The sequence below is a fragment of the Podarcis bocagei genome, assembly GCF_964188305.1.
Source record: "Podarcis bocagei genome assembly, chromosome: 13".
Lineage (NCBI taxonomy): Eukaryota > Metazoa > Chordata > Lepidosauria > Squamata > Lacertidae > Podarcis > Podarcis bocagei.
The window spans coordinates 53,034,463-53,061,271 of record NC_138138.1 but is presented as its reverse complement, the minus strand read 5'-3'; the positions used below and the strand labels follow the sequence as shown (position 1 = coordinate 53,061,271).

The following is a 26,809-nucleotide window of genomic DNA, read 5'->3' as shown; positions in this document are numbered from 1 at the left end:
TTTACCTTCCCGCCGGAGTGGTACCTATTTATCTACTTGCACTTTGACATGCTTTCGAACTGCTAGGTTGGCAGGAGCAGGGACCGAGCAACGGGAGCTCACCCCGTCACGGGGATTTGAACCGCCAACCTTCTGATCGGCAAGTCCTAGGCCCTGTGGTTTAACCCACAGCGCCACCCGCGTCCCTACTATATTAGCATATAAAGCCACAAACAATGAGGGACCAGTTTACCTACGAGGTCGCCATACCAATTTTGCCCACTTGACCACTTTGATCCTTGCAACTGGCACTGTTCCAAGCGCCATGTGAAACCTGTTTGTAATAAAATTTATCTTTTAGTACAGCAACACCCACCCTTCGGAACTCCCTGCCTCTTGTTATCGGGCAGGAACATTCACTGCACTCTTTTTGGCACCTGCTGAAACAAACCTACTGAGATATCTCAAATGCTGGTGTGTTTTAGTGTACTGCTGTTTTAAATTTTTTGAATGATTTATTACATAATTGCTTATACCAATAATTTGGTCAATTCTCTCTCATTAGCATATCTTATTGATTCTTAGATAAACACAGTTACAAATACTGAATATCATCAACCGAAGACAAGCCACCCGGATCTCCAAAGAGTGTAAATCCCGTTATATAGATAACAGAATGTTCATTATGTTTCCATTTCAACTGGTTAACTCTTTTCATTCATTGCTTTGAATTTTTGTTTACAATCAAATGGTATATACATTTTAGGAAATCAATAAGTAGTAAACTTATTGTGTGTTTACCTCCATCCTTTGCTCTTCAAAATATTCCCCAATGTTTTTTCTGCTCTGAATAAGAAAAGGAGACAGAATTTTATGTATATATATATATATGTATATATGTGTATATACAGTATAAACACACACACACACACACATATCTGGTTGACTCCTCAGAAATTCCTCAAATAAATTTCTTTTAATATCTACTTCCAATCATCTGGTGGGACTTAGAACAAGAAAGCCTCCCCCCCCCAAAAAAAAAACAGTCAAAAGGCTGAAAAGAGCAACTGACAAAATGGCCTTCGGCATGGACACAAAGCCAGCAGATGTTTTCTGCCTTGCAGGGTGAATTTATTTTGTTTTTTTCCGCCTTCCAGCAATGAGGATCACAAGCAAACTGCAAAGGAACAGCTTCAGATGCAATCAGTGTCAAGCACAGGGGGGTGGGGTTTTTTGGCTTAGTGCTCTGTACTGATGGGCCTTGAAGTTGTTTACTCTCACTGCCATATTTTATTGGGAAAATATTTCAACTTTGCCTGCTGAGCTGAAAGTCGGTTTCCCATCAAAACTGGCACTGTTATCGGTTAACACAGGGGCACTGTTACCCCGTCCACATTTATAAGAAACCAGTCTTTTAGAATGGCAGCACTTACCTCTGGAACTCCCTGCCTATTGACATCAGGCAGGTGCCTTCACTGTACTCTTTTCAACACCTGCTAAAAGTATTTTTTGTTGAGACAAGCCTACCCAGACATGTGGAATGCTGGTGTACGTTTTAATTTGTTTTTAGTTTATTGGTGATTATATTATTCAAATGCTTTAAATGGTTGTTTCGACTGATAATTTTATTGTTTTATACTATTTGTAAAGCACTTTGAGGGTTTTTTTAAACAACAACAATCAACTGGTGTATAGATTTTATATAAAAAGCTTTCAAGGGAAATCTGAGTGCAGGATTCATGAACTAGAAGGTACGGTGTATCTACAAATTTGATTTTATTTGTTTGGGGCTCAACTGAGACTATAGTCCTCTTTCTCTTTCCCAGGTATCAAACCAGCACAGCAAAGTTAGAGAGGCGAGACATTTTCCATGCTGGGCTTGAACGCAGCTGAGCCAATCCTACTCGACCCCCACTGCTAGCATCCCATCCACTGTATAAATATGGCAGATGAATTTAACACGCCATGCTTGCTGCATCTGACAATGTGCCCTGCTAGATCACGAAAGCTGATGCTGCAATAAATCTGTTCATCTTTAAGGTAGCCCCAATACTTTTTGTTGTCGTAACTGCAGCCAACTAAGATAGCAGCTGCAGAACTCTGATATGGAATATACTACATTTCAAAATTTGATGAAATGTCATAGATTTCTCTCCCCGCTCCCCAATATTTTGCATTGTTTGCTCTGCCCATCTCTGGGGATTGCTGTTGTTGAATTGTCTACATTCCTGATCTATGGATGCCCCTACTATTGCTGGCGCAAGGAGACGCTACCTGCGTCCTCCGTTCAAATTATTTCACCACCCAATCACTTTACATCACCCTGTGGCAGGTTGCATCCCCGTCCCAACTTGCCTTCCTTCAGAGCCAGCTAGCCCCCAAATTCAGCCTGACAGAATCATGTCACGGGGCTTTAATTACTGCATTCCGAAAAGCCTTGAGACAGCTCTTTGCTTTGGACATGTCTGGCGGGCAGAGGTCGAACAAGGAAAGCAAGGGCTGAGTTTACTGTAATCTGTAGGGAAGGGGAAGATTTCACACTCGGGGTATTTCCTTATCCCCAGCCATCAAGCCAGGTCTCAAACTTAGAACAGGCCAGACAAAGAAGAGTAAAGGTGAGAGGGCTTCTGAGCATGGGAAGAGTACCACTCTTCTACCGCTGCCTAGGAAGGCTGGGCCGATAAATCAGATGGGTTGGCTCCCAGATTTGGGGTTTCAAGGCCTTCTTCTAGCAAAATTACTGTATTTTTCGCTCTATAGAACGCACCTGACCATAGGACGCACCTTGTTTTAGACGGGGAGAACAAGAAAAAAATAATCTCCCCCTCTCTGCTCAGTGCCCCTTCAGCGAAGCGGCAGGAGAAACGGAGCCCCTTCCATTTCTCCTCCCGCTTGGCTGAAGGGGCGCTGCGCAGCTCTCCCTCTCTGCTGAAACTGGGAGAGTCTTCTTCTCCCGGCTTCAGCAAAAGGAACCCGAAGCCTCCGGAGCGTCTCGGGACCTCCCACTGCGCTCCGGAGGCCTCAGGCGGCTATCCCTGATGCCTTCAGAGCATAGCGCGAGTTCCCACTGCGCTCCGCAGGCTTCAGGTTCCTTTTGCTGAAGCCGGGAGAGCAAAACTCTCCTGGCTTCAGCGAAAGAAAGCTGAAGCCTGCAGAGCGCAGCGGGAACTCGCGCTGCACTCCGAAGGCTTCAGGCGGCTATCCCTGAAGCCTGGAGAGCGAGAGGGGTTGGTGCGCACCGACCCCTCTCGCTCTCCAGGCTTCAGCGAAAGCAACGCGAAGCCTCTGGAGCAGCTCGCGGGGGCAGCTCTGCACTTCGGAGGCTTCGCGTTGCTATCGCTGAAGCCAAGGAGCCTGCATTCGCTCCATAGAATGCGCACACATTTCCCCTTTTTTGGAGGGGAAAAAGTGCGTCCTATAGAGCAAAAAATACGGTAGTTACTGAGAGTGACTTGGCAGGGGGAATGCAAGCGCCAAGACCCCTATGATTCCCCTTCCAACCCCAGAGAGACTCGTTCATGTCATGAGGCTCAGAATAAAGATGGCCACAGCCTAGGGTTGCCAGCTGCGGGGCAGGCAGAAATTCAGAAGGCGTTGCTTCCTCCGGTGTGGGAATGTAGCTTGCCCTGTTGAATTTCTCCCTGTCACACAGGGCTATTTGAGGTGCAGGCAGAAAGGTGGCAGCAATCCTGCAAAGAGCCGAGGGCGGAACAGCCAGACATACTTGCCAGAAGCATAGACCTCGGCCGTGTCAAAGAGGTTGACCCCGTTCTCGTAAGCGATGGTGAGCACATTTTCCGCCATCTCAAAAAAAACAACGAGAGAGGGAGATAAGCGTCAAATAATGCCTGGCAGGAAAATCTCCAGAAGGGAGGAGGGTAGATGGGGCATGGGGCTCGGACTTACCTCATCTGAGATCTGCGACCCAAATGTTACCCAAGTACCTGCAAGGGGAGAAATCAAGATCTTGAGACGGATAGGCGCAGCCAGGCCACACTCCTAGCTCTACCCAAGAGCCACTGCGAAAGGCCCCATCCCAGCAAATGAGCACACTGGACACAGCGTAATCTGAAGGGGGGCTTGCTGATGTCACGGAATGCTCTGGCAGATTATGGCCTTGGGGCTTGTGAAGAGTGCCTCTGAGCACGTACAAACTGCCCTCCCCGCATTACTACCCCAAAGCAGACATATTGCAACCCCCGGCCATTCTTAGTGTCCCCCTTCTCCCATGAACTCACCCAGGCCGAGACAGGAAACGCGAAGCCCCGATTTGCCAAGGTTCCTGCAAAAAAGTAAAAAAGGAGGAACTTCAATCCAGGGTAAACCAAAGTTAAGATAAATGTTTTGCTCTGTGGGAGCCCCTTGGAATCCTGCAAGTGAAGTGCTCTTACAGCAACGCTTTACCACTGAAGATTTCATATAACTGTATGCTGGGTCCTGTAAACGTATATCCATCTCCCTATACAAACCTGCCCAGGTGACAAAATCCTTGAGTGAGCACCTTCTCTCAGTCCCATCAACATCAGAGGCATGGCTGGTGGTGACACAAGAGAGAGCCTTTTTGGTGGTGGCTCCCGTATTGTGAAATTCCCTCCCAAGAGAGGTTAGACTGCTTCCTCCTTGCTTTCCTTCTGCCAGCAAGCTAAGACCTCCCCGTTCAGAAAACCAAGCTGCAGACGATGCTGCCAGGGCAAACTATATTTTAATTGCTGGTTTTAAATGAGTTCCGACGTATTTTAAGTGTTGCTTTTATGCCTTCATGTTGTCACGCACCGCCGCAATCTCCCAGCAGCGTGAGATCCCAGGAATTCCAGCACCTGCCCAGAGTTCAGTTTTCTTGGGACGAAGGTCATCAGAGCCTTAGGATATGTGGTTTTGTTCACACCTGTTTACAATCTGAGCACAAGATGAATGACTCGCAGCATTAATGCCCCCAAAGATATTCCTTCTCTTTAAGTCGCAGCTTTGCACCCAGCACAATGCTAGCAGGTCTCTGTGCCTCCAGCTCCCAGTCTTTATCCTGCTCAGTCATACACAGCTCTGGCTAATAGCCGCTAGGGGAGGCAGGGGAGGGAAAAGCCCACCCAATTTCCTGGAGGGGGGGGGCATCACTTGGTTGGCGCTCTTGCAACCGATTTCATTCTTTTGGGATGTTGATGAGGACAAGTGGCCAGTTAAGGTCACTGCCTTACAAACTTGTCTGACCAGTTCAGCAACCTCATCTGATAGTCGTCGTCTTCTTCTTCTTCTTCTTCTTCTTCTTCTTCTTCTTCTTCTTCTTCTTCGATCCCTCGTAGCTGAGTAAGATTGTCTTCCATGAATACGGTCTTAACAGTGAGTCCATAAGTGACTGTGGAGGCCAATTCTGGATCCACACGTCCTTCCACAGTGGGGGCATTGGTTTCCGGGCAGGAGTTGATCACGGTGTGGATTTGCCAAGCGTGCCTTCCTCTTAGCACGTTTCTCCCTTGCGTCCTGAGTTCGAGCGTCTTCAAAGCCCATGACTGACAGCTTTGGTCAAGGCTGTTCTCCAACTGGAGCGCTCGCAGGCCAGTGTTTTCCAGTTGTCGGTGTTTATACTACAGTTTTTTTAGATTTGCCTTGAGACAGTCTTTAAACCTCTTTTGTTGACCACCAGCATTACACTTTTCATTTTAAAGTTTGGAATAGAGAAGTTGCTCTGTGGTGTAGTGGTTAAGAGCGGTAGACTCATAACCTGGTGAACCGGGTTCGCGTCTCCGCTCCTCCACCTGCAGCTGCTGGGTGACCTTGGGCCAGTCACACTTCTCTGAAGTCTCTCAGCTCCACTCACCCCACAGAGTGTTTGTTGTGGGGGAGGAAGGGAAAGGAGAATGTTAGCCGCTTTGAGACTCCTTAGGGTAGTGATAAAGCGGGATATCAAATCCAAACTCTTCCTCCTCTGATAGAGTCTAACCCTCACAGAGTACATGACCCTCCGAATTGGACGGGACTCAGGCCAAAATCTAAACTTTCCCTCCCAAATCCACAACAGTATTTTATAAATTATATATATATATATATATATATATATATATATATATATATATATATATATGCTTTCGTAGATTTTCATATATATATATATATATATATATATATATATATATGTCGCAAAGCCACCTTGATTCCCAACTTGGGAGAAAGGTGAGATTAAAATGCATTAAGTAATAATAATAACAACCATTATTATTATTATTATCCTTCCCACATGAGCCCACTAGACTGCTTCAATCGGTGGAATTGGCACTTTTACAGGTCCTGTGTAAACCACCCTTTCTGCATTTGCAAGACCTGCTCCTTGGAACTCCCTGCTGGAAGATAAATCTTGTTTAGACAAGCCTACCCAGGCGCTTAGAAAGCTGAGCGGAGTTTCAACTTGTTTAGTGTTTCAACTTTCTGTACGTTACAACTTTCTAGTGTTGTAAATAATTCTTAGTGGTCATTTTATTCCTTTACCCCCCCCCCCAACTGCTTTGAGGTTCTTCCTGCAATCAAGGAATATAGAACATTTATGAAATACTAATACTAATAGCAGCACAGAGCGACACAGTCCAGTCTCTCCCCCAAGGATATTTCTGTCTAATCCAACAGACAACACAGCAAAGGGGGGCTTCCAAGAGAAGGCCTGCCAATGAGGGGAAAACTGGGTTCATTTTATTTTACATTAAGTGTAAAGCTAAGCAAACTGGGACAAGGGAGAGATTCCTTGAGTTCTAGGCCAGGTGGTTCCCAGTTAGCTAATTACTGAGGACTCCCGATTTTTCAAAAGCCAAACCATGGGCCCCCTACTTTTGATAAATTTTGATAAAGTGCAAAGCAATTTTTTGAAGAAAATGTGGGGTGGCCCCTAATAAGCAAAGGATCTTAGGTATAGTAACCCCCCCCCAAAAAAAACCAAACAGACCATAAAATTTGTAATATTTCCACAAATTATCTACCCCCAGACAGCAGGGAAAACTTGTCTCCAGTGCTCCACTACAACTGACTAAAAAAGGCAATTGTGTCCCTAACTTGCAAGGGTTCTACAGTGGAACCTCGGGTTGCGAACATGATCCGTGCGGGAGGCACGGTCGCAACCTGCAGCATTTGCAACCGGCAGTGCAACCCTTAAATTAAAAAAACAACAACTGGTAAGCATGTGAACACATCCCATGGAGCTCTCTCTCTCTCTCTCTCTCTGCAATAGCCCAAAGAAACTGTATCAGATGTTTGTACCCAATCCCAGCTCACTTGCCACCCAGAAACTCACAGGTTTCCCCCCTGCCAGCAAGCAGGCCCTGGTCACGAGCAGAGGCTTAGTGATCCTTTGATCATTATTGTGACTTTCACTGTGCAATTAACAAGATAAGTGAGTCCCTGGCAGGGGATGGTGCCGCGGACCTCCTGCCTGTGTTCTGTAGACCCCCGGACCCCCAGTTGGGAACCACTGGTCTAGCCTGTAGCGGCATGCCTTGCTAGAGCACATCTGAAAGTCTGCTTCCTCAAACATATCATTTTCCTTCCACTCTACAGAGCAACATATCGATCCAAGCCGGCTCGTGTCACCTCTTAGCTTGCGCCAAGCAGAGCGCGTGCACCGGAATGCCCATCAACACTCCAACTGCTGCTGCGTCCGAAAGGGCACCGAAAAAGAGGTAGCACATGCAGAAGACCATTTATATGAGACACCATTCAAACATGCTATTCCTCACTTCTAATGTGAGATGGTAAAAAGGTAAAGTTAAAGGGACCCCTGACCATTAGGTCCAGTCGTGACCGACTCTGGGGTTGCGGCACTCATCTCGCTTTACTGGCTGAGGGAGCCGGCGAACAGCTTCTGGGTCATGTGGTCAGCATGACTAAGCCGCTTCTGGCGAACCAGAGCAGCGCACGGAAACGCCGTTTACCTTCCCACCAGAGCGGTACCTATTTATCTACTTGCACTTTGACGTGCTTTCAAACTGCTAGGTTGGCAGGAGCAGGGACCGAGCAACAGGAGCTCACCCCGTCACGGGGATTCGAACATCTGACCTTCTGATCGGCAAGTCCTAGGCTCTGTGGTTTAACCCACAGCGCCACCCGCATCCCAATGTGAACTGGTACATCTTAGCAAAACTTTGCAGCATATGGTTCTGCTAACTGGGGGAACTTGCACCTTCCAAGACATAGGTGAAGGCTTGGTCAGGGCTTGATAAAGTATTGGTGAAGACTGAGTAGAAAACAGCTAGAATTTTGTAATGCTGGTACGATGAGGATGATGTCCTCCTGTGCCCAAGTCTCATCTCTTGAATTACATTTTGGCATTAGTTGCCTGCATCACAAAATTGCAATCCAGGGTGGACTTAATCTCTCTTAACTGGTTCATTGTGCAAATCGGCTGAGTGACGGATCTGGAAGCGAGCACAGCCAGGACTCCTGGGTTCCTCTCGCAGGCACTTTCCCCCGAGTGACTGCACCAAGCGCCCTGGGAGGTGTCCGGCTCCCTCTCGGAGCCTCACTTTCCCCCTCCACTTCGTGTTCATTAGCGCTGCCGTCTGCCCAGCGCGCCTCTCGCAGCTTCGTTAACCAGCGGAGCCACCGCTGTGAGCGGTTAACGGAGGATAAAAATAGATGGGAGCCTGAGCTCGGGGCTTGGAAATGGGGTCACTGCAGCCGATGGCTGGGAGCTTCTGCTATTGAGATAATGGGGTAGGGGTGGGGATGGGGCAGAGCAGGACTTTAGAGGAAATGGCAGTGGGGCGAAGGGCAGGGATGGGTTCAGCTGCTGCCGCTGCCGCTACTTCTGGGGTGGAGCAGAGATAAGAACACAAGAAGATTCCTGCATTGCAGGGGACTGGACTGGATAACCCTTGGAGGTCCCTTCCAATTCTATGATTCAGGCCAGTGGCCCATCTAGTCCAGAATTCTGTTCTCACAGTGGTCAGACAGAGCCTGGAATTCAAAAGCATTGCCATTCAAGAGCACTCTCCTCCACGATTTTGTCTCATCCTCTTTTAAAGCCATTTAAGTTTGCCAACAAAGGCCCATATAGTTCAAGCTTTGGTTTTCCCAGTAGTGATGTATGGAAATGAGAGCTGGACCATAAAGAAGGCTGATCGCCAAAGAATGGATGCTTTTGAATTCTGGTGCTGGGGGAGACTCTTGAGAGTCCCATGGACTGCAAGAAGATCAAACCTCTCCATTCTGAAGGAAATCAGCCCTGAGTGCTCCCTGGAAGGACAGATCGTGAAGCTGAGGCTCCAAGACTTTGGCCACCTCATGAGAAGAGAAGACTCCCTGGAAAAGACCCTGATGCTGGGAAAGATGGAGGGCACAAGGAGAAGGGGACGACAGGACAAGATGGTTGGACAGTGTTCTCGAAGCTACCAGCATGAGTTTGACCAAACTGCGGGAGGCAGTGGAAGACAGGAGGGCCTGGCATGCTCTGGTCCAGGGGGTCACGAAGAGTCGGACACAACGAAACGACTCAACAACAACAACAGTTGCCAACTTCTTTCAGTGCCCTTGGTCCTGTGCTGGAACAGGACACACAGACATTAAGCAGGCGGAGATCACCCCTCTTCAAATCCCAAACTCTGTATCACCGCCACTGCCGCAGACCAATTGAAAATTGCTGAGGGTCTTAGAATTGTAGATATGTATGTAGAGCTGGAAGGAGCACAGAGGGTCATTTAGTCCAACGCCTTACAATGCAGGAATCTCAACATGCGGTTCCCCATCCAGTTCGAAACCAGACCACACCCTGCTTAGCTTTGCAAAAGTACTAGCAGTTTTCTTGCTCCACGGAAGACCACTTATTACTTTTCCTGCCTTCTGTGGCAGTTGTAATGCACCATAGCAGGTGCTGCACGATTCTTAATCACATTTTTACAGACATACCACCAAAGACCACCTGAAGACCACAGCTGCCCCATGGACCACAGACAGGAAACCCCTGCTCAGCTTCATAGAAAAATCTGTCTGTCGCATTGAAGATGGAGGAAGTTTGTTTTTTCCACTGCCCCAGAGGGCAAGACCCGAACCAAACGTTATTCAATATTCATTTCATTTTACGTCCCGCTTCATCCATAGATCTCGACAGCATAAAAATACAATGTGAAAGCACAAAATATATAATAAAGTCAGGAACAAAAAGGAAACAGACCAATAACCCCACTCCCAGCCATCCAAATGACAATAATGGAAATTCCGGCTAAATGTCAGGAAGAACTTTCTTTTAAATAATATTTATTAAAGATTTTCTTAAGTTTACAAGGGTACGAGCATTGTCTCATTTTCAGGTTGTGTTTTCTACAGATCAATCACATTTGCTGTGAGACGTTAGTGTTATATGCAGTATGGGGGTCCCTCTTCCAACTCTACAACGCTATGATTCTACAAAAACCTGCACAGACTGGCAGCAACCCTCTGGGATTTCACATGGCAGTGTGTGGGAGTTTCTCCCAGGCTGGAATTGAACCCGTCACCCGATGCTCTGCTACTGAGTCAGAGGTCTCCCTTGGAGGGGCAGGGGGAGATGAGAGAGAGAGAGGTGGTTATGGCAACCCCATTCCCTCCTCCCTTCCCCACATCGGGGGCAAGTATCAAAGTCCCCTACCCACCAGCTGCCGCGCGGATACGGATCGTGACTTGGCCTCATAATTAAACCATAAGGGAGCTGTGGAAAACAGATGGTGGAGGGGAGACAGGCCAGAAACTCAATCGCGGGGGCCCCCCACAACTCTCCAGTGGACCAGAACAACCTCAATCGCTTAGAAGGAACCATAGAATTTTAAAGTTGGGAGGAGGGACCAAAGGGTGCTCTAGCTCAACCTCCTAAAGGTGGGTTTCATGGAACAATATACCCAGCCCTAAAGCAATGACAAACCTAGACAGCATCTAAAAAAGCAGAGACATCGCCTTGCCAACAAAGGTCCATATAGTTAAAGCTCTGGTTTTCCCAGTAGTGATGTATGGAAGTGAGAGCTGGACCATAAAGAAGGCTCATCGTCGAAGAATTGATGGCTTTGAATTCTGGTGCTGGAGGAGACTCTTGAGAGTCCCATGGACTGCAAGAAGATCCAACCTCTCCATTCTGAAGGAAATCAGCCCTGAGTGCTCACTGGAAGGACAGATCCTGAAGCTGAGGCTCCAGTACTTTGGCCACCTCATGAGAAGAGAAGACTCCCTGGAAAAGACCCTGATGTTGGGAAAGATGGAGGGCACAAGGAGAAGGGGACGACGGAGGACGAGATGGTGGGACAGTGTTCTCGAAGCTACCAGCATGAGTTTGACCAAACTGCTGGAGGCAGTGGAAGACAGGAGGGCCTGGCGTGCTCTGGTCCAGGGGGTCACGAAGAGTCGGACACGACTAGACGACTAAACAACAACAACAACATACCCAGCCCTGAGCCCGTGCCAGATCATAAGGCCATATTAAAGGACAGGGGAGCCCCCGCCCACTTCCTAAATTCTTTAAGACAAGGCGCTTGCCTGCAACGCAGGGACCACACACCCCATGCTGACTGGGACTGCTGGGAGTTGTAGCTCAAAGCAGCTAGCTGGGGGGGGCGGCGGCATCAGGTTGGCAAAAGGTGAGCTACCTGGTCCAAGTAGAGAACAGGGTGCAGATGGTAGGAGGTGTAGGTTACTGGGGTCCTATAGATCTGTCTAACCCCAGGGCACAATCCTACAGGGAATATCTCCTGTGCAAGCCATATTGAGCATCTCTAAAGGCTTGTGTGCCAAGGGGCAAGACTGGGTTTTCTGCCACGGGTATCCAGAGCGCTTGGCCCTTTGGAAGCGATAGCCACAGGTGACTCAAGTCAGCTGGTCAACCTGCAGGAAAACCCTCAGTCACCTGGCCAGGGGGGACATTACCCCACCCCACCCCACCCAAATCCTGGAGGCCCAATAAAGTGACTAATAATCCATCAATCTCCCTGAGTGTAATCAAAACCTATTCCAGGGGGCGACACTCCAAGTCCAGATACTGTTGGTGGTTATTGGGTGCTGAAAATGGCATGTGCGATGGCTGCTTGTGCCGGTTCAGTGGTATGCAAAAAAGCACTCTCTACATGCTCAGGGGTCACTAGCTGAAAAAGACTTTCACTCAGCCTCCAGCACAAATTTTGCTCTCTTCTGATTGTAGTGATCGCCCCTCCCCATGCACTTAAACCTCAGTTTGGGGTTTCCTCTGCACAATGCACTTATCCTCCCTCCCCCCCAAAAAGTTAATATGCCATAAACTTCCTTAAGGCGCCTTCTGTACACAGCAATGGTTGGATATAAACACTGAACATAAATAATAAATATTCAGCAATGTTTTCATCTACATCTTCAAGAGGAATGAGATCAGAAGCGGGAATACAATTTGCGGCCCAAAATAGAACACTATACCTGTATTTTTACATAAATACATCAACCTCCTCTGCGCGAATGCATACACACACAAACACATATACATATTAATTTCTTTCTTTCTTGCAGAACTGAGGTCCTTGACCTTCACCTCTAGCTAGGATCGCCCCCCCCTGCCATGCAAGCCCCCCCCAGCTCCTCACCCCTGCTGCTCCCTTGCCCCCCCACTTTCCCACAGCCCCCAAGGAACAGACATGACTCCTGTTGAAAGTTCAGCATCTTCTGCTTTTAATCTGGCTTTCCAACCTCGGAACTGGGCTGGCTCCGGCCCAGGGCAACCTGAGCAGAGGCGCAGAGCGGCATTTATGGGCTCTGCGAGGCGGTTTGGAAGCCGGCCAGCCCCAGCAACAACCCTACTCTGTGGTGCACCAGGGGAATTGGACCCAAGAGTCCTGGCCGCCTGCCAGGCCCATCCCAACCTTGCTCGAAAACCCACTCCACTCGGCTCCACGCCTGTGCCAGAAAACTCAGGAGTCCTGGCTCCCTTCCCCTCTTCCCCCACAACCTATTTCTAGGCAGGCAACACACACACACAAAACACACACAGCACATAAAAGGAAACCCCAGAGTCCTCCTGCCTTTACGTTTTCATATATCCCTCCCCCCAAAAAAAAACCCCACTCAGCAGAAATAACAGCCTCTTCATGAAACACCACCACTAGGCCTCACTGCCCTTCCTGGGTCTGAGGACTTGTGCCAGAGGGGTGTTTATACATAGCACAGGCCTAAATTGGGGCTGGGATGAGAATGAGGGAAGATTCGAGGAGTGCTTGGGGCTGGGGGCGGGTTCCAGTTCCTTTCTCTTCCACGGCCCACCCCTGCATTACTGCAACATTCAGACATTACGCCAAAACAAATGCAGAGAGATTCTGGGTGGCCTTTAAATTTTTTTTTAGCATCCAAACTTGACCTTCTTCCCTCGCCACAAACCCTCTCCAGCGAAACCTGCAGATTGTGGGTTTCTCCAGATTGTGTTAAGCTACCACTACCCCCCCCACGCCCCTCCCTGACCTCCCAGAGGTGATGGGCTCCAATGATTCCACCCTACACTCCCAATTTTCCTTTTTTTAAAAAACCGTCCATTCAGAGTTTTTTCACAAGTTCATGGGGGGGGGGTTTCCTCCCTCCCCCACCTTTATGCACCCCTCCTTGCTCCAACCCGCTAGATCCTATATTCCTCCCCCTGTTTCAGAGAACCCAGGCATCCTGGCTCACAGGCACAGCACCCCCCCCGCCCTACAAGTCTCTCTCCTCCCCACCCACCCTTTCTTTTGAGCAAATGGATTAACCTTGGGGTTAGCAGAGATCTGTCCCAACTTTGATTAAAATGCCAAATATGAAGAGAGAGATTGGAAGTGTGGCGTCTGTGCAGTTCTGAATCTGTGCTGTGGAGGGGCAGCAGTAACTACTGCCCCCCCCCTGCTTCGGCCTCTTTGTGCCTCCCCACCCCCCCATTCCTCTAAGAGGAACCGAACTCGCTGCGTAGTCCAGAGTTAGATGAAACCCCCCCTTCCCCTTCAGCCTTTTGAGGTTCAGGGAGAGCTTTTCTACCCAGGACCCCCCCAATCTTTCCTCCTTCACCCCACTAGTTCTCTTACCTCCCCCCCACAACATTTAGGGTAGGATCCTGGCCTGACACAACCTCTGCTTGTAGGTCAGCATTTCTTCTCAAAGAACCCAAGAGTCCTGGGACCCGTTATCTCGAAGTATCCACAAGGGACAAGTTCACACTCCCCCCCCTTTCCCCACCCCCCAATGGCTGCCCCTGGGATTTTGCTCCCCTCCAACGTGCCGTTCCTGCTTCTCCTTGCCCTCTGGATCACATCCTCCGCAAGCTGCACCCCAACAAAGCCCCCCCCCCTCGCCGCCGCAGAGGATGAGCTGCCAGCCTCAGAAAAAGCCAAAATCCCACCTCTTCATCCCCCCCCACTCAAGAATTTTGCAAAGAAGCATCTCAAAAAATATTGCTTCCACATGTGGTGTGGGACTCTCCCCCCCCCCCATCGCGTCTTCCCTGCAAGGTCCTTCTTCATCTGCAGAATCCGCCTTCTCCCCTTCCAAGGGACTGAACCCCCCCCCCCCACCAAATCCTCTCTCTCCACCCCATCCCCATTGGCAGCAGACACCACAAACGCCTCCCGCGGGGTGTCCTGCAAACGACTGCGACTCTGCCCCCCTCCTCATAATCTCAGGCAGAGAGTTCTCCTTAGTAACCCCATAGCACCCCCCCCCAGCAGTTTAAACTCCTTTAACCTTCCTCTGGGACAGGGGTGAGGTCCCGTGCCAGAGCACCAGCTCCCTTCATCCTGCCCCCCCTGCAAGCCGTCTCCATGGATCCCCCCAGCCTAAAAACCCCTCCCCCCGCTCCAGTCCCCCCCTTCTCGATATCCCATCCCCCATCAGAAAAAAGCCCCTACCTGTAGTTCATGCCCGTGGCCCGGCCGGTGGACTCCCTCAGGAGGAAGGCGATGTGGGGCAGGTTCTGCCCGGGCGCCCGCGGCCCCATGGCTAGCCGGGCTCCCTTGCCGGGGGGTTGGTACCCCCCATTGCCTTGCCCCCCGCCGCCCTGGCCCCGCGTCCCCCCGCCGCACAGCCGGTCATCGCTGCTCCGGCTCCGCAGGTTCTGCTCCGTGCAGGCGATGGAAACTTGCATGGCTCAGCCGGGGACCCCCCCCCCAACACCCAAAGGTGTGTCCCCCCCCTACAACGCACCCAGGGACTTATGGGCTGTGGGCGCCTGGCAGCCTCCTTCCCTGTGGGGGGAGCTGCATGCAAAAAGGGGGGGCAGGGAAGTCTTTGACGGGAGGGGTGCTGAGATGTGGGGGGGGGGGACTGGCCAGGCTGCAGTGGGGGGGGGGGCGAGGAAGAGGAGAGAGAAGGCACCCTCAGTACAGCTGCTGTCCGGGATGCCGCTCCTCGCCCCGGTTTAGCTGGGCCTCATTTGCATGCCAGGCTCCTCCCCCGCCGGCCTTTTTTGTGGGTGGGGGAGAGGCGAGGGGACCCGCTGCGTTGGAGGAGGAAGGATGCTCGGGGATGCAGGCGAAGATGCAGGCAGAGGCGGAGATCCTCTGGACCGCCGCCTCCACTTCCTCCTCCTAAGGCTCTTAGGGAGAGGGAGGGGGGCAGCAGGACTCCTGGGCTCGCGGGGATTGGCGTATGTGACTGGGGGGCGGGGGGCGGAAAAACGAAAGACCACGACAGCTGCGGAAAGCTTTTAACGGGGACACGTGTTGTCCCGCGGCTCTTAACCCCCCTATCTCTCTCTTGGCTCGGATAATCCACCCAAAGAGGAATGATGGATAAAGTTAAGAGCATCCATAAAAAAAAAGGTGGGGGAGAGAAAGGATTTGGGGTAATAGCAGTTTAGGACTTTAAGCGGGGAGAGATGGGGGGTTTGAGGGGAGCACTTAATGGGGGAGGGAGAAGCACTTGGGTGGTCTGTATCAGTGGGGAGGGTGTGCAGTGGGGAACATGGAATAGGGGTGAGATGGGAGTAGAGGAATTGGGGGGCAAGGAGGAAGCCCCTCTCCCCAGGGGAATGGGGGAAACTTGGTGGTTCCTTTCTGGAGGCAGGTTGGAAGGGCATCTGAATCCCCCCCCCCCAACATTTGGACAATATTTTGGCACCAACTAAAGCAGCCCTTGTGGACTAGTAGCCACAGAGAGTCTCATCCCCCATGAGTTTGCCTAAGCCTCCTTTAAAGCCATCCAACTTGGCGACCATCACTGATTCCTTTGCGAGAGCATTCCAAAGTTTAATAACTATGTACTGTGTGAAGGACTTTCTTGTGACCTGAATATTCCAGTGTTCAGTGGACGCCCATCAGATTCAGGGAGAAAAGCTTTTTTTCTCTTCACTTCTTTCACAATGCATAATGCTATGAATTTCCATTATGTCACTTCTGGGAGTTCCTTTTGTGGCATGTTTCCAGGCACAGATCCACACTTTAAAGCTGTGTCCAAACCCTCTTTATTGGCCCCAGCTTTTTTTCTGGAGAAACCCCCGCTATTTACTGATGAATCAGAGCAAAGGGCAATCCGCAGAAGAAAACCCGAATTGTTGTTTGTTCCGATTCAGCGTTAAAGAGCGGGGCTTCCTGGGGAAAGCAGTGGTGTGTGCTCAGACATGGAACTTTAAAGTGCAGACCTTTACTGAGAAAGTGTGGGGCACAAAAGAAGTGTGGATGATCCCTTACTCAACGTTTCTCTAAACGGTCCCGAATGTCACCACCTTTCCTCATAGGTGAGTTGCTCCATCCCCTTGCCCTTTTCTGAACCTTTTCCAGCTCTACAATATCCGCTTTGAGGCAAGGCAACCAGAACGGTATGCGGTATTGAGTGTGGTCGCACCATAAATTTGAAGAACCACATTATGATTGTGGCAGCTTTATTTTCAAATTCCCATAGCCTGGAATTTGGATTTCCCCCACAGCTGCCACACACTGCGTCAACACCTCCATCGAGCTGCCCGCTGTGGGCTCAAATTCTCATTCTGGACCCGGGTTGCTGGCCCAGCTGTCAGGCAAAGTGTGGGAGCTGCCTCAGGCGGCAGATGTGAGACCTGGGGAGCAGCATGCGCTGCCCTGCTTCGTCCTCTCAGGTGAGGCTACCCCATCACTAGTGTCGGAAGAAAGGTTCGACAGTCTGTGCTTCTCTATGTGGAAGGGGATTCGGGCGAATTATCCTCTGCCTCGGGCAACAAAATGGACATTTGACGCAGCTGAATGTTGGAAGATTCAGGTCGGATAAAATAAGGTACTTCTTCGCAGCAAACTGTGGGAACTCCCTGCCACAGGAGGGAGTAAGGCCACTATCTTGGATGGATTTAAAAGAGGAGCAGACCAATTATTGGAGCCTAAGGCTATCAATGGGACGTGGGTGGAGCTGTGGGTTAAACCACAGAGCCTAGGACTTGCTGATCAGAAGGTCGGCGGTTCAAATCCCCGTGACGGGGTGAGCTCCCGTTGCTTGGTCTCTGCTCCTGCCAACCTAGCAGTTCGAAATCATGTCAAAGTGCAAGTAGATAAATAGGTACCACTCCGGCGGGAAGGTAAATGGCGTTTCCGTGCGCTGCTCTGGTTCGCCAGAAGCGGCTTAGTCATGCTGGCCACATGACCCGGAAGCTGTACGCCGGCTCCCTTGGCCAATAAAGCAAGATGAGCGCAGCAACCCCAGAGTCGGTCATGACTGGATCTAATGGTCAGGGGTCCCTTTACCTTTAAGGCTATCAATGGCTACTAGCCAGAGGCTGAGATGCTTCTGTATAGCGGCTGATGGAAACTGCAGGAGGGGAGACAGTGGCCTTGCACTCGGCCCTGTTTGAGTGTTCCCCACAATGGGCATCTGGTCGGCCACTGAGAGAACAGGATGCTCGACTGCATGGGCCTGATCCTGCAGGGCCTTTCTCATGCCCATGTTCCTTCGGCCCAGCCTGGCTTTGTCCAATGTTCTGTCTCTTTAAATGGAGTAGACCATGGGTAGGCAAACAAAGGCCAGGGAGCCAGATCCGGCCCAATCGCCTGCAGACGGCCTGGGAATCAGTGTGTTTTTACATGAGTAGAATGTGTACTTTTATTTAAAATCCATCTCTTGGTTATTTGTGAGGCATAGGAATTCGTTCATATTCCCCCCCCCAAAAAAATATAGTTTGGCCCCCCACAAGGTCTGAGGGAAAGTGGACCGTCCCCCTGCTGAAAAAGTTTGCTGACCCCTGGAGTAAAGGTAAAGGGACCCCTGACCATTAGGTCCAGTCATGGCTGACTCTGGGGTTGCGGCGCTCATCTTGCTTTATTGGCCGAGGGAGCCGGCGTACAGCTTCCTGGTCATGTGGCCAGCATGACTAAGCTGCTTCTGGCGAACCAGAGCAGCGCACGGAAATGCCGTTTACCTTCCCGCTGAAGTGGTACCTATTTATCTACGTGCACTTTTGGGGGTGCTTTCGAACTGCTAGGTTGAAAGGAGCAGGGACCGAGCAACGGGAGCTCACCCCGTCGTGGGGATTCGAACCGCCGACCTTCTGATCAGCAAGTCCTAGGCTCTGTGGTTTAACCCACAGCGCCACCCGCGTCCCTTGACCCCTGGAGTAGACCTTAACAAATATGGTTGAGGCAACCTTTGTCTGCTAATAGTTGGTTAGTTCCATGGTGAAGATACTGGGAATTTGCAACCTGCAATCTAGTTCAATTCTTGGTGGAGCCGTGTTAAGGGAAGGTATTGTAATGCCTGCTTCCCACACAGAAGCTCCCATGTTCAATCCCCGATGGCATTTCCAGGTAGGGCTGGGATAGCCTGAACTCTGGAGAGCTGTTGCCAGTCCATGTTGGCAATACTGAGCTAGATGGATCCCAATGGTCTGACTCCACCTAATTTTTTTGAATTGTTGTTGTTATTATTAATTGAATTTGTTAGCTGCTTATCTTGGTCTGGGCAGCCCAAAGTGACTTACAACCAAAGAGGCAGACAACCCTTTGCCACAGAGATGCATTAAAAACATCCCACACACTTCTAAAAGGGCACAGATGGTTAAAGGACAAAGGCCTTTCAAAAAAAGGAAAAAAATACAGAATCTATATCCATAATATAAGATAATTGCTAAAGTAATCAAAATTCCAAAAATTAAGTTATTGTGAGTTATCTGGTTGATTTCTTATCACTGGCTCGCTCAGTTGCAACACACGTCCAACCGGGAAATTTCCAAAGGTTTGTAATGTTTTAATCAAAATCATTGCTAGATATATGCTCCATGCAAATTCACTCACACACACAACAGAGGAAGTAACCTAACAGATCCGAGTCAATTTCCGCAAGTGCTTTCCATTATCGTAAACGTACTAGATTCTGTTCCTATGTTCTGTTTGTTGGTAGGGGCGTGGGTGGCGCTGTGGTCTAAACCGATTGGAAGGTTGGAGGTCCAAATCCGCTCTAAGGGGGTGAGCTCCCGTTGCTCTGTCCCAGCTCCTGCCAACCTAGCCGTTCAAAAGCATACGAGTGCAAGTAGATAAATAGGGACCGCTGCGGTGGGAAGGTAAATGGCGTCCCCATTGCACCAGAAGCGGTTTAGTCATGCTGGCCACATGATCCAGAAAGCTGTCTGTGGGCAAATGCCAGCTCCCTTGGCCAGAAAGCGAATGAGTGCTGCGCCCCATAGTCACCTTTGACTGGACCTAACCGCCCAGGGCCCCTTTACTTATGTTCTGCTTCCTATGTTCCTCTGCCAGTTTGGCTGCTGCCATCCCTCTCTCCTTATCTTTTGTGCCCAGTGGAGGCCAGAGATGAAAAAGTTGGACCTCGCCACCACTGCCCACTTGCTCACATTGGCTCCTTGAAGCGGTTGCCTAACGATAGGGCCGGCATGCATTAGAAGGCCCAACTGTGACAATGGCTCTATGTAGCTCCTCTGAAGACACTATTAGTCACTCGTAAATATGTAGAGCCTTGATAAATGCCCTGCTTTTACATTAAGATAATTCAGTGCTAAGGGGTTGTTGTTTTTCCACAACCGGTAAAAAAGGAAAGGAAAAAATAAACCAGGGGAGGTGTGTAATTAAAGCTTACCTCTCACCCCCCCCCTTTGAGAGAACAGGAACTGACATTAAGAAAATGCACGGGAAAGCGTGGGATGCCATTTGCTTGACGCAAGGTCGTCTAGACAACAAATCAGAACCGATGCCCAATAAACAGCCAATCTCGTCTAACCCCACTGCAAAAATTGGTGAAAACAAGTCTGTTTGACCTTTGCCCGCAGCCTCCTTCTGCTCAGACCCGTTGGGTGGCGACATCCTCTCTTGAACAGCTGTGCTGTGTTCAACAGCGGTTGAACTCGCACTCGCCACCTGAGGCCCATGTCGGATTCACCCAAGAAATGCAATGGTGGATTTTCAGGAAAGCAGCTGGCAGCTTGGCAGGTAGATCACCTGTTTTGTGTGCAGAAGGTCACAGGATCTCAAGGTGGAGCTGGGAAACATCTGTGCCTGAAACCCTTTCAAGCTACCGCTGGCTTGGTCTGACTAAGCCAGCTTCCAGAATTTAAGAGGGAACCAATGAGCAGGAAGGCATATTCCTATCCCTGGCCACAATTCCAGTCTTATTTATTTATATCCCATCTCTAAAGAGCTCAAGGTGGCAAACATTTATCCCAGCACCCCTGTGAGGTAGGCCAGCCCGAGAGGCACTGACTGGCCCCCAGGCTACCACCCAGTGAGCTTCTCGGCCGAGCGGCGATTTGAACCCTGGTCCCTCCCAGGTCCTGCTCTGACTCTCTAACCACCACACCATACTGTCTCTTGAATCCTGCACCCCGCTTCTTTTACCTGCATCCCACAGACGAGTCAGGCAGAGGGTCAATCCCATGGCTGGCCAGGAAGGCACCCAGCCCGCTGCCAGGGCTGCTGCAGCCTTGGGGGTGCGGAGGAGACGGGCTCTTCCTCTTCAGGCCGCCCCTCCCAGTCCGTGGCGGGGTGCGCCGCAGAGGGGTCCCGAAGGCGTCCGTGCCGTGCGGCTTGTAGGGGTACATGGTGTGGCGCCGGCAGGAACGAGAGAGCGGCTGCAGGAAGGGCAGCCGTGTGACTGAGTGATGCCCCTTCAGATGGGGAAAGGCGTTCGCCACCCACCTTCCTACGTGTTTCGGGGAAGGGGGGGCAAACGAAGGCACGGAGGGGGAGGGCAAAGCCCCTGAGCCTTCGTCACCTCTCAGTTGTGGAGATGCGAGGTGTCGGCTGAGGAAGCCGGAGGGAGAAGGAGCCAGGGTGGGTGGGAGCCGATGACAGCGGTGCGCAGAAGTTATTTCGGGCTGTCTCAGGAGTGCTGTGTGCCAGGGCCTGCCAGATACCCTCTGCTCTCTCAAGGGCAACGCCCAAGGGGTGAGCCCTTGCTGGGGAAACTACAGCACTGTATGCAATTGGGGGGGGGGGACATAACAGGGCTTTTTGTGTGTGCGCCATCATCATATCCTGCCGAGATGAACCATGTGACTGAGCCAGGGTGGCTCAGTGGTTAGAGCGTTGGACAAAGACCTGGGAGAGGAGTTGTTGTTGTTGAGTCGTTTAGTCATGTCCGACTCTTCGTGACCCCCTGGACCAGAGCATGCCAGGCCCTCCTGTCTTCCACTGCCTCCCGCAGTTTGGTCAAACTCATTTTAGTAGCTCCGAGAACACTGTCCCACCATCTCGTCCTCCGTCGTCCCCTTCTCCTTGTGCCCTCCATCTTTCCCAACATCAGGGTCTTTGCCAGGGAGTCTTCTCTTCTCATGAGGTGGCCAAAGTATTGGAGTCTCAGCTTCAGGATCTGTCCTTCCAGTGAGCACTCAGGGCTGATTTCCTTCAGAATGGAGAGGTTTGATCTTCTTGCAGTCCATGGGACTCTCAAGAGTCTCCTCCAGCACCAGAATTCAAAAGCATCCATTTTTCAGCGATCAGCCTTCTTTGTGGTCCAGCTCTCACTTCCAGGGTTCAAATCCCCACCTGGCTATTAAGCTCGCTGGGTGTAACTTTGGGCTAGGCACAGCCTGCCCCCCCTCTCTCTTCTCTCTCTCGACCTGACCTTCCTCACAGCGGTGTTAAATGAGACGGGGGAGAACTACATATAAAACTTTGAGCTCCTTGGAAGGGGGGGGGGGAAGGTAGGATGAAATCACAGTAAATAAATATATAAATAACAAAGCCAGCTTCCTAGGCCATGTAGTAAATCGCCTGCAGCAGCTCACAAAACTCTGACTGCTGTGCCTGCCCATGGACACCTGAAAGAAGCAAGAAACTGCACTGACTAAAGCAACAAATCCTTCCTTCCTTGCCTCTGGTCACCTGCAGGCACTATCAGCTCACCGTAGGTGACCAGGAAGAACGGCTATTGCCAAACTCTGGATTAGGAATCAAGACTTGCTGTTTCGATAGGACGTCCTCTGGCTCAGGCTCTCCGCCCTCAAGAAAGAAGCCTGAATCGGATATTATGACATCTACATTTGCAGAGTTTCCAAAGGACCTAGGATGTGTGTACAGTGGTACCTCGCAAGACGAAAAGAATCCGTTCTGTGATTCTCTTCGTCTAGCGGTTTTTTCGTCTTGCGAAGCAAGCCCATTGACAGATTAGCGCTATTAGCGGCTTTTAGCGGCTTTTAGCGGCTTATCAGCTTATCGGATCAGCTGATAAGCGGCTTAGCGGCTTAGAAAAAGGGGGTGTGTGGAAAAAAACCCCGCAGGAACTCGCAAGACATTGTCGTCTTGCGAAGCAAGCCCATAGGAGATTCGTTTTGCGAAGCACCTCCAAAACGGAAAACTCTTTCGTCTAGCGAGTTTTCCGTCTTGCGAGGCATTCGTCTTGCGGGGCACCACTGTACCTCCTCCGCTCCCTTAACTCCCTGTCAGGGGAAAAGGCGGGGTATAAATAGATATATTATAATAATTATTAACCTGCTATCTGCTTTTTTAAGAATTCAGAGAGCTAGATCACAGGTGGATTTAACATTTTTGCATGCAGATTGAAGTGAGTTAGCATATGCAAATGGGGCCTCCCCTCTCTCTCCCCAAACGGAGAGATGCTTCTCTGTATTTCATTAAGGGGCAATTTGTTTCCATCAAGGGTGAGTTGGCAGCTGGCAGGACTGGGTGGGAGTTTCCACAAGCTCCCTGCTGGGTTGAGGACATCCTGGGAGATGGGAGATGACACAGTCACCAAGATGCCTCATCGGAGCTGACACCAAAAGCTGGAAGCGGTGGGTGTTCTCGCCCAGCCCAGCACGCCTGCCCCTTCTCTTCCTCCAGGAGAATGACACAGAAATCAGATCTATGTAACACACATCTATGTAAGGGGGCCGCGCGGGGAGTGGCCGTGGTGCAAAGTCAGCCAAATTTGCTCAAAGGTTGACCCACAAGACAACGGCAAGCGCTCCACTTTGCAAAGTGTACGCCTCTCTCAGCTTCCCCCAAAATTCATGCAGGGGGGGGGAGTTGTTGTTGTTTAGTCGTTTAGTTGTGTCCGACTCTTCGTGACCCCCTGGACCAGAGCAGGCCAGGCACTCCTGTCTTCCACTGCCTCCCGCAGTTTGGTCAGACTCATGCTGGTAGCTTCGAGAACACTGTCCTACCATCTCGTCCTCTGTCGTCCCCTTCTCCTTGTGCCCTCCATCTTTCCCAACCTCAGGGTCTTTTCCAGGGAGTCTTCTCTTCTCATGAGATGGCCAAAGTACTGGAGTCTCAGCTTCAGGATCTGTCCTTCCAGTGAGCACTCAGGGCTGATTTCCTTCAGAATGGAGAGGTTTGATCTTCTTGCAGTCCATGGGACTCTCAAGAGTCTCCTCCAGCACCAGAATTCAAAAGCATCCATTCTTCAGCCATCAGCGTTCTTTGTGGTCCAGCTCTCAATTCCAGGGTTCAAATCCCCACCTGGCCACGTAGAGCGCAGGGCAGTAGTCCAAGCGGGAGATAACAACTAGAGCATGCACCACTCTGGTGAGTCACTCTGCGGGCAGGAAGGGTCTCAGCCTGCGTACCAAGTGGAGCTGGTAGACAGCTGCCCTGGACACAGAATTGACCTGAGCCTCCATGGACAGCTGTGAGTCCAAAATGACTCCCAGGCTGCGCACCTGGTCCTTCAGGGGCACAGTTACTCCATTCAGGACCAGGGAGTCCCCCACACCTGTCCGCCTCCTGTCCCCCCAAAACAGTACTTCTCAATCTCTTAGCCGCCATCCATCCTCCAACCGCCTCCAGAAAGTTCTTCCTAATGTTTAATCAGAATCTCCATTCTTGTAATTTGAATCCATTGGTACGGGTCTTTCTCTCTGGACCAGCAGAAAACAAGGTCATGCCCTCCGAGTCTTCTCTTCTCTAGGTTGAACGTGCCCAACTCCCTTAACTGTTCCTCAAAAGGCACCTCGTTCCTCACAAGGCTTTTCAAGCCCTTTATTGTATTGGTTGCTCTCCTCTGCATACCTTCTAGCTTGTCAATAGCCTTCTGAATCTGTGGTGCCCAGGACTGGACACAGGATTCCAGATGGGGTTTGAGGCAGAATGGAGTAGTATAGCGGGTGGCACTGTGGTCTAAACCACTGAGCCTCTTGGGCTTGCTGATCGGAAGGTCGGTGGTTCGAATCCCCACAACAGAGTGAGCTCCTATTGCTCTGTCCCAGCTCCTGCCAACCTAGCAGTTTGAAAGCACACCAGTGCGAGTAGATAAATAGGTACCACTGCGGCGGGAAGGTAAACGGCGTTTCCGTGAGCTCTGGTTTCCATCATGGTATCATAGAATCATAGAGTTGGAATAGATCACAAGGGCCATCGAGTCCAGCCCCCTGCCAAGCAGGAAACACCATCAGAGCACTCCTGACATATGGTTGTCAAGCCTCTGCTTAAAGACCTCCAAAGTAGGAGACTCCACCACACTCCTTGGCAGCAAATTCCACTGTTGAACAGCTCTTACTGTCAGGAAGTTCTTCCTAATGTTTAGGTGGAATCTTCTTTCTTGTAGTTTGGATCCATTGCTCCGTGTCCACTTCTCTGGAGCAGCAGAAAACAACCTTTCTCCCTCCTCTATGTGACATCCTTTTATATATTTGAACATGGCTATCATATCACCCCTTAACCTCCTCTTCTCCAGGCTAAACATGCCCAGCTCCCTTAGCCGTATCCCGTTGTGCCATAAGTGGTTTACTCCTGCTGGCCACATAACCCTGAAAGCTGTCTGTGAACAAACGCCGGCTCCCTCGGCCTGAAAGCGAATGAGTGCCGCAACCCCATAGTCGCCTTTGACTGGACTTAACCACCCAGGGGTCCTTTACACCTTTTACCTTTACCTGGCAACTTGCATTCGCCAGGAGCGACGCCTCAACACTTTCCACACGCTCTGTGTCAGGAAGATTTTGGGCATGGCATGGCAGGGCAGAGTCTCAAACAAAGATGAGCTCTCCCAAGGCCACAATCGCTGCATCTTCACACTCCTGTCATGTCCACAGGATGGAAGAGGGCAGGAACTTAGAGAACATGTTCTACGGGGAGCTGGCTTCAAAAACCAGGTCTGCTGGCAGACCAACTGAGGTGAAACGGGAAGGCGCTGTCCCCTCCGCCAAAGCCTCATGTCGTGCAGCTGATTATAATAAAAAGTTCAAAACAAACCCCAAACAATCAATTCTTCCAGCGAGAGCAAAATAGCTACTACAGAGGCACCCACCAGGGAGCAGGAAATCACTAATTTAAAGGGGGCAGTTCTTTTTTTTTCTTTTTTAATATAAAAAAAAACTAAGTGGAGATTCCCAGTTGGTATCTGTATCGGATCTGAAACTGCTGGTGTTTTTTGCTTAAAAAATAATTGTTTTATATGTAAATGCATTTTTTATTTTTATTTTTTAAAAAGAAAAAAATCCAATTGTTCTAACTCTCTCTGTATGTGGATACGTGTGTGTTTATTGCATTGTAAATTGCTTCAAGTTGCCTCCTAGAAACTGATTCATAAATAAAATAAACGATTCAGTAATGCCGTGGATAGAATGGAAAGAAGCAAGGGCGCAGGGCCTCAAGAGTCCTTTCCCCAGTATATATTGGACAAGCTGCCGCTGCAATTGCACTTTGAAAAATTCTCATTTTAATTTGGGCTCAGTTATTACTACTCTCTCTCTTTCCCCAGCCTCCCTCCCCCTGGGTTTACTACTCACTGATCTTCATTCGATGTCATCTTTATATGGTTAGTGTTGGTATTGCTGTTAGCCAGTGGGGGCCCCACCATCTGGAGGGCAAATAATATATCCACACAGAAAACACTGGAACAGACCGCTCTGGCCATTATGTCCTGGGGGGGGGGCAGTGACCAAATCTGGAGAAAAGAGGAAAGCTTAAGACGAGCCCTTAAACTGGACCAGACCAAAATGAGCCCATCTAGTCTGGAACCCTGTTCTCACAGTGGCCAACCGGATACCCCAATGGGATAAGAGCAATTCCCTTTTAATTCCCAGTAACTGGTATCCAGACACGTGCTGCCTTCTCCTGTGGAGGCAGAACATCGCCATCGTGGCCACTGGCCACTGAAAGCCTCCTCATCCATGCATGTGTCTGCGGAGGTCAGGTGGGATTACTATGAGGAATTATGAAATGCGGAGCAAGCCACTGTGTCCGCGATGACTGGGACGGAGCAAGCCATTGTGTCTGCGTTGACTGGGTTTGATTCATTGACAATAGTTTCTTCTTTTTTTTTGAAATTTTTTAATTGGTTTTTCACAATTTATATAAACACAAAACAATACAAACAAACAAACGCATAAACAAACATGTATAATTTCAAATCCTTTTTTCTTAAACCTTACTTCAGCGACTTCCCCATACCTTCCCTTTCTGCATCCCAGTTTCCAAATTTGTTTCAGCAAATCCTCACCCTTAAATTGATCTAATTTTCACCTTGTTCTTTTCTTTTACTTTATCTTCTAAAGCCGTAATCCCCATTTTTCTCATTG

General features: G+C 50.0%; 1 protein-coding gene across 3 annotated transcripts in view; it reads right to left on the bottom strand.

The window, feature by feature from the left end:
* KCNAB3 (potassium voltage-gated channel subfamily A regulatory beta subunit 3) overlaps positions 1-15,766 on the bottom strand; it is a 31,409-nt gene extending 15,643 nt beyond the window's left edge. The window contains exons 1-5 of one of the 3 annotated variants that reach the window (XM_081167997.1): positions 14,796-15,766; positions 4,218-4,261; positions 3,886-3,923; positions 3,704-3,783; positions 781-825 (exon numbers count right to left, since the gene is read on the bottom strand). In XM_081167997.1, coding sequence (XP_081024123.1) covers positions 781-825; positions 3,704-3,783; positions 3,886-3,923; positions 4,218-4,261; positions 14,796-15,031 — 443 coding nt within the window. In that variant the 5' untranslated portion in view covers positions 15,032-15,766. Of the gene's footprint in view, positions 1-780; positions 826-3,703; positions 3,784-3,885; positions 3,924-4,217; positions 4,262-4,752; positions 5,492-14,795 lie in introns of those variants that run through there. The other 2 variants (XM_081167998.1, XM_081167999.1) reach the window with 2 other exon arrangements.
* Between the last annotated feature and the right edge of the window lie 11,043 nt (positions 15,767-26,809).